Source organism: Sceloporus occidentalis, unplaced genomic scaffold, assembly GCF_023333645.1.
Source record: "Sceloporus occidentalis isolate IW3139 unplaced genomic scaffold, rSceOcc1.0.p SCAF_10, whole genome shotgun sequence".
In the NCBI taxonomy this organism is placed as follows: domain Eukaryota; kingdom Metazoa; phylum Chordata; class Lepidosauria; order Squamata; family Phrynosomatidae; genus Sceloporus; species Sceloporus occidentalis.
The window spans coordinates 30,649,369-30,661,813 of record NW_028316990.1 but is presented as its reverse complement, the minus strand read 5'-3'; the positions used below and the strand labels follow the sequence as shown (position 1 = coordinate 30,661,813).

The 12,445-nt window shown below is 44.8% G+C and overlaps 1 protein-coding gene across 1 annotated transcript; it reads left to right on the top strand.

The window, feature by feature from the left end:
- The first annotated feature begins 529 nt into the window (after positions 1-529).
- LOC149306318 (glucagon receptor-like) lies at positions 530-12,445 on the top strand. The gene is made up of 13 exons (XM_089540464.1): positions 530-604; positions 998-1,094; positions 3,835-3,942; positions 5,819-5,940; positions 6,120-6,226; positions 7,164-7,320; positions 8,011-8,170; positions 8,563-8,623; positions 9,362-9,431; positions 10,306-10,394; positions 10,493-10,631; positions 10,924-10,965; positions 11,349-12,445. The coding sequence occupies exons 1-13, from the start codon at positions 530-532 to the stop codon at positions 11,418-11,420; spliced, it is 1,299 nt and encodes a 432-aa protein (XP_089396590.1). The 3' UTR covers positions 11,421-12,445.

Here is a 12,445-nt window from a genome sequence, read left to right as displayed (position 1 = left end):
TTCACCTTTTAGATCCTTTGCTATAAGCCCCTAAGTTTTACCCTTGACTTATCCATGGATCATATCCATAATTTTGGTCTCAAAACCTGCCCTCAACCTATACATGAGGTCGATTTAGAGTCGAATATGTACGGTATATATGCCCTTTGGGGTCCTGCCTTTATCCTCCCACTGAGCCTCATTGCACTCACACCATCCCTTCAGTATTTTAAAGGGAGATAAGGGAACGCCACAACCCATTTCTACCCAAAAGCAGATGTTTGAGGAACAATGGTGTCACCCCTCTAAGGATGTCACCTGGCGCAGTCCGCACCCCATGCACCCTCCTAGTGACACCTGTGATGAGAACTATTGCTAGTTTCCTTGGTATCCTTTGGACCTGGATAAGTAAGCCATCATTGCTGTCCCTGCCAGCCAGAGTCATTCTTTTATGTCAGTTTTGAACATTATCCAAAACCTTTTCATTCCTCTTTCCGTAGGTCCATAATTTGCATGTGGCATCCCTGCATGCCAAGGACTGCAGCTAACCATGAGAGCGGCATTTCTCTCGCAGTGTGCAGTGAAGCTAATTCATTCCCTCTGGCTGAGCCTGATCTTCATGGAGGTAAGAGCATCAAAGCAACCAGAGGATGAAGGGGATGAATAATTAGCCCAAACTAACAGGCTGCAGAAGTTATTGCCAGCACTATGAAGTTGCCTTTGGAGAGGGCAAAGAGTAGCCTGGTCTCCCCAAACTCTCAGTTTTGTTTCCTCTTGAAGGAAAAAAGTGTCACTTCCTTGTTGCACCATTCTAGAATAGCAGAACTTCTGTATTTTGTTTTGGATTGCTTGCAAGCCGCTTGGGGTCCCATGCCAGGAGGAAGGCAAGGTACAACTTAAATAAGTAAGCTAAGCAGAAGGCGATTGACCAAGCGAAGTGCCACTGCTTTAAATCCACATGATGGTAATGGTGGCCCATTATGTTGTCTTTCATTTGGACGGGTGTATTTGGTTTCAGAGCTGTAGTGCGAAGGTTTTGGAAAAGACATTGGCGCAGTGGATGCAATACAAGGATGAGTGTTTTAAGAAAATGGCCAACGATCCCTATCCCTCGGGTGAGAAACGTGCTTTTCTTTGTTGATGGTTGTTGTCTGTTTTAAAGTAGTAAGAAGATAACGTTGAATGTCATAGAACCTTAGATTTGGAAAGGACCCCAAGGGCCATGTAATCCAATTCCTTGCCATGCAGGAATACACAACTATCGTATTTCTGAAATCTCTCAATCCAACCTTTGTTTAAAGGCCTCCAAATAAGGAGAGTCAACCATCTTCTGCAGAAGTCTGTTCTGCTGTCCAATAGCGTTTACAATAAATAAGTTCATCCTAACATTTAGCTGGAATCTCTTGTCATTTGAATCCAAATTACCATATAAACCATTTAAATCTGGCGTACTTTCAGCTGCATTATACTACACTTACTGTATATGATCTCTGTATTGCCAACCCAGTACAGAGTAAACTGCTTAAATGTATAAATTGTCCCCTCTAATTTCCAGGCAAACAGAGTGAGGCACTATATGTATGTATATATGTATGTGTCTGTCTGTCTGTGTATATATAATGTCACATAAAAGCAAGAAATGCAGGAACCCAAAACAATACAAGATGATTTCAGAGCAGCATTGAAATCAAATTTGGAGAGTCATAAGGATCTCTTTTCTTGTCATTTGAATCCAAATTACCATATAAAACTTTTCAATCAGGTGAAACGTCAGGAATAAACCCTTCTAGAACATGGCCACATAGCCTGAAAAACCCACAAAACATTATAGTCATGAGACACATTGCAACGAAACAGAACAGTCCTCTATGGATTGTCTGAAGCAAAATAAGGAAAGAGCCACTTTCACCTTCCTTGGGAGGGAGCTCTATGACTGACATTAGTTGTTGTTGTGTGTCTTTGGTTCTGACTTACGGTGACCCTAAAGCAACCCTATCGTGGGATTTTATGAGGCTGAGAGTGTGTGATCCAAACCAGTGGGTTTCCATGGCCGAGCGGTGAGCCAAACTAGAGTTCTAGTCCAACGCTCAAACCGCTATGCCACACTGGCTCCAAAACTAAAAGGGGCTTGTCTTGAATATCCTTCATTGTCTGGATGGGGGGACATGTAACAGGGTCTGTGTTGTTGATCAGAAATGAACAAGGAGGCTCATATCAAAGGTCCCTCTGATGTGATCCCTCAGATCCGTTGGGCTTCAAAGTGTTCGGCCTTTGTAGGTCAGAAGCAGCACCTGGAATTGTGCCTGAACTGTACACAACCCCTCGGTCAGTACTTTGAAGTCGATTTATACGTATGATGATCGACAGCGATACAGATTTAGGTTCATGATTTAAGACCAGAGGGTGAGATGGAGATTAGGAAGAGAAGAGGGAATTGGCTGTGCTGCCGTATTATATTTGTAAGGTGAAGGAAAATTTGTAAGCCCTGGGGGTTGGAAAAGAGAGGTCCCTCTTCTAACTTGGAATATGGCTGGATCTTCTGCATTTTTGTCAGAGGTCCTTGTTTGACTGGCTTTCCTATCATAGTGATTCACGAAACGTAGACTGCAGATGAATTGCTATTAAATGGATTTCACTCATTTTCAATTGGGGCAGAAACAGGGTCAAAGTATGGAAGAACAAGAGGGATCTGGAAACAGAAAAAGTTGTGTTTTGGTTGAAGCCGAGTTTGGGAGAGAGTTATTTTTGGGACTGCCATTTCCAGCTTCAGCGTCTTGAGATCTCTAATGAAAAAACTAAACCTTTCCAACCATTTTTCGAAGCTCTGGGCTGGAGCTTAGCCCTGAAGGCACAGGGCTTCTCGAAGTTACAGATCTGCTGCTCTGCAGAACTGCCTCCAATTTCCCCCCTCCGCACACAAATGTTCTGCTATATTTATACAGCATTAAATTTTATGAAGACACCGTCATCTATTCCAGACACCATTGCGATGCTCCTGGAACTTTTCACTGCTTGGGAAATACTTGGGAGCCAGTGCCGGCATTAAGGCTGCTCAGAGACATCTCCCCAAGGGCATCCTTTGCCTATCGAGAATAGGCGCTTCTCTTCAGTCTCCCTGTAAGGCATAATAATCTGAAACCTGGCTATCACTTTCTTTAGTTTATGGCTATCTCCGAAAACAGCACCCACCTTTTCAGATTAGAATCAAAGCCTAGAGATGGAAGGGAGTTGGGAGGTAAGTAGTCCAACTCTCCATGTAGGATTCTGGCGGTGCATAGTCCAGGAATGGGACTATATATGCCTGGATACCTCCAGCAAAGGAGAGTCCACCACTTTCCCAGGGAGATTATTCCACTGTCTAGCTAGCATTTATTTCTCATTGGGATGTTTTGCCTAAAGTTTAAGTGAAATCTATGCAATTTCCATCCACTGGTTCTATCCAAGAGCAATGGAGGAGAATAAGTCTTCTCTCTCTCTTCTAAGGCAAGAATGGAAACTTTTGGCCCTCCCTATGTATTGATCTGAGAGACAGCGTGATGTAGTAGTTTGCATACTGGACTATGACTCTGGAGACCAGGGTTCAAATCCCCGCTGAGCCATGAAACCCACTGGGTGACCATCTCCCAGCCTCAGAGGATGGCAATGGCAAACCGCCTCTGAAGGACCTTGCCAAGAAAACCCATGATAGATTCACCTTAGGGTTGCCTTAAGTCAGAAATGACTTGAAGGCACACAACAATAACAATATATTGATCCATAGGTCCCACCCAAAGCTTTTGGGGGGATGCTTTTGAGTACTCTTTCTACTCACGTTCCCTGGTCAGCTAACCAGGTTTTGCATCTATTTTCTTTCAGGGATCTTTTGCAACCGAACGTTTGACATGTATGCATGCTGGCCGGATGGGAGCCCTGGCGCCATCGTCAATGTCTCCTGCCCTTTCTATCTGCCCTGGTATGAAAAAGGTACGGTGGTTTGTGAACTCGAAGGCTTTCATGGCCAGCACTCATAGTTTTTTGTGGGTTTTTATATTGTTTTAAATATTATTTTAACATTATTATTATTATTATTATTATTATTATTATTATTATTATTATTTAATCTGTGAGCCGCCTTGGGTCCTTCTGGAAGAAAGGCAGCATATAAATGAAATAAATAAATACATACATACATACAAATCCCAGGATTCTGTAGGATGGAGCCTTGGCAGTTAAAGTGGTGTCAAACTGCATTATTTCTGCAGTGCAGATGCACCCAGTGACAGCAGGCTGAAGTCTGCATTAGCTGGAGAGAAGAGGAATCTTAGGGAACATTGCTGTCCTTAGTCCTGAAATAGCTCCTGCAAGACTCACCCACTCTATACTGTATATTGTACAACAGCGGTGTTGATGCAAAGGACACCAGAATGTCACAGCGTTGAGCCATGGCAGTTAAAATGGTGTCAAACTGGATCGTTTCTGCAGTGCGGATGCAGCCAGTGAGGTCAAAGTGCCTGCCTGGTCACAATCTTGAAATGAAATTTGAATGGACGAGGCTGCCGAGATTTCAAATTTATGTCCTCTGGGTGCTGTGATTATGGCACCAACCATTCTTGGATGTTCCTTCTGGAAATACACAATCCAGCTGTTACTCAGTATTGCAGAAGACTCAGGGGGACGCCAATTGCAAGGACTGCCATTTTAATGGATCATTCGTTGATTTATTGGTTGGGTACACATGTATCCCACCCTTCTTCCATTGAGTTCAAGATGGCATACATTGCTCTTCCCTATGTTGCCCTGAAAGGTAGGCCAGGCAAAGAGGGAGACAGGGAAGCCAAGGACACCCAGTGAATTTCACAACTCACTGAGAATGGGACCTGATCTAAATCTTTACATTGCAGTGGCCCTCCCATTTGTTGTAGGTGTTCTCCTGATGTTATTGAAACATGCAACACTGCCTGGCACCAAGTTGGTCCATTTTGCCCAATGCTGGCAGGAGGTTTCAGGTTGAGTTCTTTGCATCTGGAAAGGTTCAGGTTGAGTTCTTTGCATCTAAGAGCTAGACTAGGACCATCTGCACTCAACGTAGGCACAGTTTCTTCTCCAAAAAAGTAATGATGGCACTTATTGGCACCCATTCATAGCCATTAAGCACAAGATCCAGGTTTTAAATTGTCCATTCTCCCATATAATGCTGGACCCAATCTGGCCAGTAGCCACGTTGGCTGGGGAGTCTGGGAGTTGCAGCTGAAAGAAGTAATTTTTCTAGAGCTCTGTCTGAACTTTATCCAGGAAAACATCTTTGTCTGCCAGCTTGTACATTCGCTATGGATGGCTCTTTGCTTTTAAAGTGATGCTTGGGACTAGTGTTTCTGTGATTTATTTCTGTGCGCAGCTTGCAGGGTTTGCAGTTTGCAAGCATCGCTTGGAGACTGCACCATCTTGTGGCCATATAAGGTACAATTGGTGTTGCATAGACCAGTCCTCCTGGGACATATTCCCTACCGGTGTTTCAGTCTACCACTCCCAGACTGAGTGGAGGGGCCAGGGGCAATCCCCCCCGACCACAAAAGTGTGGTCACATGAAGCCCACAGGCTGTGGCATGCCCATCTTTGCCCAGCTACTTCTTCCTATGCTGAGCACAGTGTTCCATAGAATCATGGAAGAGACCACAAGGGCCATCCAGTCCAACCCCTGCCATGCAGGAACTCTCAATCAAAACATCCCTAACAGATTTTAAACTTAGTATTGGTTTTGCAAATGTGTGGCCTACTTGTGAACAGCTCATGCTGGTGCATCTCCTGCCAAGGGGGCAATGTCTAACTTCCAAATGCCAAGTCTGGATTCTTGTGCTTTCAGTGAAACATGGGCTGGTGAGTCAGAAGTGTGGGCTCGACGGCCACTGGGTGCTGGTGAATGGGACGGAGCTGTGGAGGGACCATTCCCAGTGCCTGGAAGAAATGGAAGCGACTGCTGAAGAGGTGAGTTGACCCTTGAGAAAGCCAGAGTTACCATCTCTCTCCGCATTCTTGCCCTCTCTGCATGCCTACTTAGGTTGCCTGGATGGTTGAATCTGTGGATAAGGAATCCATGGATACAGAGGGCTGACTGTATTACCTGTCAGATTCATGCTGATGGACATTTTTCTTCCTCTGTACAGGAGGGAGTCCATCGGTTGATGGTCAGTTTCAAAGTCATCTACACCGTGGGCTATGCCCTGTCCTTGCTGGCACTGGTCTTGGCTCTTCTCATCCTCACAGTCTTCAGGTACTGCAGTCATGTCTTGGGCTAGCTTAATGCAAAAAGCCCATGAGATGGAGACAGATATTTCCTCCTCTTACGCTTATGGTGTAGCTCTGGGTAGTTGTGTAGGGTTTGTTTTGCAGAGGTGCAGAACATGTGTGCCTTGCAAGAAAGCGAGGCTGGAACCTTCTGGATGGTTATGTGTGTGCATAACCCCAGATCACATGCATATTTTTTGGATGAGGATGTACTTTTCTGTTCAGGAGGTATTTATTACGCACAGTTTCTACACACCTAGGAGTGTTTCTGTTGCCATTTACTGGCCAGGGAAGCACTGCTCAGCTGCAGTTCAGTCCTTGGCCACAGAAGGACTAGGGTTGCATCCGCACTGAAGATGCCAGCCACAGATGCTGGCGAAACGTCCGGAATAAACTCTTCTAGAACATGGCCACGTCGCCCGAAAAACCCACAAAATAAAAAAAAACACTATGGATGCTCGCCATGAAAGCCTTTGACTTCACATTAAAATAAGAAATGTTTGTGATAGAATTAATAAGTTTAATAAAATAGATAATGAATATGTAAGATTGTTATTGGGTAATGTATTGGAGGGTATTTGTGGTAGATTTTAGTGATAGTTTCTTCTTTGCATGTATCGTATGAGATTTATAAGTGTTCTGGATGTGTTCAATAAACTTTCAAAAATGCAAACATAGGTTAGCACTCAGATAATTCAGTAGATAGGTTCAGGCAGAAGCAAACTCCTGCAGCCTCTCTAAGTTGATGTGTTCTTCCTCATTAATAACTCTTGCCATCTGAAGCACATTGTGCTGTTGCTTGGCCCCACATGTTTTCACCTGCGCAATGTTGGAGGGTAGATGGAAGGATGACAGCAGGAGTGGAGAGCATTCTGCCTGACCAGCACCAGGAGCTAAGTGTGGCATCTCTTTTGTTCCCCTAGGAAACTTCGCTGCACACGGAACTACATCCACGCAAATCTCTTTGCTTCCTTTGGGCTCCGGGCCCTTTCCGTGATCGTGAAGGATGCGCTGATGGAGAGGCTGTGGAGGAGGGAGGTTTTCCAGGTGTCTGACTGGGAGACCTTGTGGAGCCATGAGGCAAGTATGGTGGGTATATAGATCATTCCTGAGAGGACATCTTAGGACTGTAGCTACAAAGCGTAGGAGGAGGTCTCTTTCCGACTACATATACTTGGCCCTTAACAATGACATCTGAGACACTGCTTCATGTGGACAGTGGAACATCTTCACTTGGAGAGGGGTGGAGTCTCCTTCCTTGGAGGTCATTAAACAGAGGCTGGATGGCCATCTGTTGCAGATGCTTTGATTGTGAACTCCTGGATGGCAGAATGGGGTTGGACTGTATGGTCCTTGCAGTCTCTTCCAGTTTAATGATGCATGCCTTCATGTTAACTGCCCCAACGCCTGAACTTCCTCAGCCCTGCTTCTCCAATTTCTGCAATACGGGGATAAACCTGGTCTATCTTACAAGCCTGATGTAAGACTAAATAATGGCGAAACAGTTTATCAGGCATGCAATATATCTGTTCCTGAACAGTCTACAAGTGGAGAAAATGGACATTTGAGTGCTCCTGTGTGTCAAAACACTAGCAATATCCTCAGAGCTTGGAAAGGTTCATTTTTAAATCTTGGTTGACAACTTCCAGACCTCCAACCCCTTTCCCAAGCTCGGCACATTCATGTGTCATGTAGGCAAGGTCTTCTGCATGCAGCCCACTCATAGCTGTTCCTTTTACCACCTCTTTCTACTTGGCTCCCTTCTTGCAGGTTGCAATCGGTTGCCGTGTGGCTCAGGTCACGATGCAGTACTGTATTTTGGCCAACCACTACTGGTTTCTGGTGGAGGCTGTCTACCTGTACAAGCTTCTGATTGGAGCCGTGTTTTCAGAAAAGAACTACTACACTCTTTACCTTTACCTTGGCTGGGGTGAGTTGGGATCAGGGTGCGAAACATGTCCTCAAAATAGGACCTAGTGTCGATCATGCTTTCCCTTCCAACCCATCTCTCTCACTCGGTCAGAGACACATGTTCTCCTTAGAGCGGAAGCAGCCCCAGGGACTCCTCATTTGGATCAAGGCACTGGCACATTGGGAAGAACTAAGGCTACTAAGCATTTTTGGCTATCAAGTTTGCTGGGTGTATTTATTTATTAATTTGATTTCTATCCCACCATTCTCCCAGCATCTGATTCGCAACTCTTGGTTGTATTGCTTTCTTGACTGGGGTGGGTTTTATTTTTTGCAGGGGTGTTCTCTGCCAGTAATACAATGGAGAGAAGCTCTCTTGCTTTATAACTGCAGGGTATATTTGTCTTGCAGGGACCCCAGTGGCCTTTGTCGTGCCATGGATGGCTGCAAAATACCTGAAGGAAAATACAGAGTGAGTGAGATGCTGCTGGGTCCAGAATGGGGAACCTTGAGATATATGGGGCACAATCATGTCACCTGGGATTCTCTGGTTGACTATGTTTCCATATGCGCCAGCACTTCCCAGATGAAAACTGGGACAAGGATGTCCACAGCAGCTTCAGAGTGTGGTCTGGATGGCAAGTTATTAATGAGGAAAACACACAAATTAGGAGAGGCTGCAGCACCGTGCATTTGCCTGAATCTCCTCTCCTCTCCTCCCTGCTAAGTTAACTGACTACAAACTACTTTTGTACTTGAATACAGGTGCATAGCACAAGCTTTCAGGAATAGTGTACTGTAAGGAAAGCTAAAGCTCAAAATGAGCTGAGACTGGTTAGCAACCAGAAGGGATTTTCGAATACGTTCAAAGCAAAAGAATGACCAAGGAAATGGTGGGAAAAAGCTTACAGATCACACTGAAAAGGCAGTATCAATTTTGCTTGTTTTTTTTTTTAACCAAAAAGAGAACTGGGCACTGCATTAGCGGAGACCTTGTCAAGGAATCCAGATTGTAAATAAGGATTAATACGGAATTAGTCAGAAATTCCCCTAATTCTAATGAGTTTAAATCTGCAGGTCCATATGAATTGCATCCCAGAGTATTGATAGTGCAATAGCATTCCATCTCTGTTCTAACAGAGATACATTTGTGCTTCTTCCATTCAGCTAGTTTAGTAATGGTGTGGTTTTGATCCCACTTGTGCTGCAGGTGCTGGGGGGCCAATGAGAACATGGCCTACTGGTGGATTATTCGCATCCCTATTTTGCTTGCCTCCGTGGTATGTACTTCCCCTTGTTATGCTGGTCAGGGTCACAGAGCTGGCTGCAGAAAGGACGGGTTGGAGCTTGGGAGGGGACCTCTGGGACCATGCTTCCCAAAACGACCATGTTGTCTGGAGGATTTGGGGAGCTGTAGTCCACAGAAATCACTTTCCCCATCTGATGGCAACAAATGGATGGCAACAAGCTTCTAATACTCACAGCTTTGAATTGGGACCAGTTGCCACTTCTGTTGCATGGGACCTGCATGTTCCCTGGCACTGCATGGCTCATCTCCCCTTCAGTGCTGAGGACGGAAGAAAGAAACTGACTGCACCCAACATCTTTGGGCATAGCTGATAGAGATGCTAAGTCCAGGCAGGATCCACAGCTGTTGTCCCCCTCAAATCTTCTTTTTCTAATGTATCTTCATAAATACCGTATATACTCAACTATAAGTCGACCTCATGTATAAGTCGAGGGCAAGTTTTGGGGCCAAAATTATGTATTTTGCTATGAATCGTGGATAAGTCGAGGGTAAAACTTAGGGGCATATAGCAAAGGATCTAAAAGATGAAGCAAAGCAATACAATGCCAAAGAACTTACAAAATTCCAGCAGACACAACTCTTTGTGCTTACTCTTAAGGCTGGATGGATGAGAGAGTAGAGGGGGTCAGTGCTTCACATATTATACTCTTGCCTTTCACCAGGGGATAGTTCCTGTTTTTTAGTAAGAGTTAAAGTATAATTCTTACATTGACCCATGGATGTCGACTCAGGTTTTGGGGGGTCAGTTTTTTGAACAGGGAATCATCTTTTGTGATCCTCTTTTTGAAGGCTGTTAACTACCAAGAGCTGGAATAACCTTGCTGTGTGTTTGCTCTCCCTCTCAGATCAACCTGCTGATCTTCATGCAGATCCTGAAGGTTATCATGGCCAAGTTACGAGCCAACCAGAAGCATTATGTCGACTATAAACTGCGGTGAGTTTGAAGTCCAGCTGGCAGAGCCCACAAAGAAAGCTGTTGTTAGGTTTCCAACTGTGTCCTGACCACCTTCTATTCTGTGCTGTTCCTTCCAGATTAGCCAAAGCCACCCTGACCCTTGTCCCCCTCTTTGGGATCCATGAAGTGGTCTTCATCTTTGCCACAGATGAACAAACTACAGGAATCCTGCGTTACATCAAAGTTTTCTTCACTCTCTTCCTTAACTCCTTCCAGGTAAAAGTTTGTCTTGGATTCTGAATGATTCCACAAAGTTATAAACTTCCACCATCCTTTGTTGCAAGAATTGAAGGAGTAACTTTTCAGGGTCCATTGAACAACACTGACAAGAGATAATGGCTATTTAAGCACAAAGAGGACCTGCATGTTCATGGAAATAGGATGCATGAAAGAGCAGTGTTTCTCAATGGGGCTTAGGATCTAAACCACGATCCATCAGAAGTCATGGCCTACCCTGCTGCAACACTTATTTCAAACTCATGCTGTTTTCTCCTCTCATTTACTACAGGGTTTCCTGGTTGCTGTACTTTACTGCTTTGCAAATAAGGAGGTAGGTAATACCCATTCACTGAGCTGATTTTGGGGCCTGTAGCTGGGCTCAGCTTGAGCAATGTCTGACAAACCCTGCACCACAGCCAGGTAACTTTCCACCTTTGGAAGGAATAACAGCAGAAAGCAATTATTGGGCTTCTGGTTTTGTTGTGCGTCTTCAAGTCGCTTCCAACTTATGGAAACCCTATTGCAGGGTTTTCTGCGAGTGAGAGGTTGTTCTTGGCATATGACGTTATTTAAACTTCCAGTGCATGTTTATTGGTCAATTTCTAGCTCTTTCAGTGCCCTGGAAGCAAAGGGTGCTGGACAGAGAAGAAAGGTTTGCCTTCTGTAGGATCTAAGACAAAAACTAACATGATGCAACGTTTCACTTTTACCCAGGTAAAGTCTGAAATGAAGAAGAAATGGCAGCTCTGGAAACTGGATCACCCAGCTCTCTGCTGCACTCAGTGAAGATGAGGGGAGTGGAAATGCTGCAAACCAGTGCAGGGGTTTGTGCATCCTCTGCCAAGCTCCCCTTGAAACAGCAGCTGGTTCTCTGTCCCACGATGGACTGCTTCAGGCAGGCATGGGATTGCCTTGGGATGACCGCCATCAAGAGCTGTTACAATCACAGTTCTGATTGCAGGCCAAGAGTACCATTCAGAAAAAGGGCCTGAGGTGACTGTTGCCACTTACTCAAACTTGGAGAGTCATGCTACTGAGCAGAAGCATGGAATGATGTACCAGCCATGCTGCAGGAATGATGGCAGGTGCTTGCCTTAACCTCTAAAATGCACTGTAGACTGATGTGTATGTATCATATATCTACACACCAAGAACTGAGGACAGTCCCATCTGGACTGCGTTTTGACCAGGTATGATGGGCCTTAATAACGTCCTCCACCAGCTGGCCCCACTGAAGAACAGCTACTATTGATACTCACACTTCTCATATATTTGATATTAAAGAAACACAATCTCTTGTTCATGGTTTGGTCTTCAAAGCATGCAGGTTAAACAAAGGAAAAGATCCTTCTCAGTCCTACTTCTGAATACTGCAGAGCACACAGGAGGCAAGAAGCCAACACTGGTTTGCCACCAAGTGACCATTTCAGCTGATATAATCTTCTGTGCTCCAGGCACTTCCAACTGAAACACCTCTTTACAGATCCTAGAATACTCCTTCGACCTGTAATGTTCAATGAGTAATTCAAGGTTCATCTCCAAAGTGGACAAGCTCCTTGTGAGAACCCACTACTCTTCTCAGTGTGTTTTCACACCTGCAAAATACAGCAGTCGCAGTCATTTCTCAGTGAAAAGGTTCCAATGCCTCTCTTTCCTGAGTTGCACCATTAAACCAGGGAAAACTGATTTCTTTCTCTGTACATCCTGACATTCTCAATTCTTACACCAGCAGTATGGGGCAAATTTTGCATTTAAACCGGCTAGGATCACAGCAGCTCTAAAGCACAAACTGTCTTTGCTGCTCTGCAGTG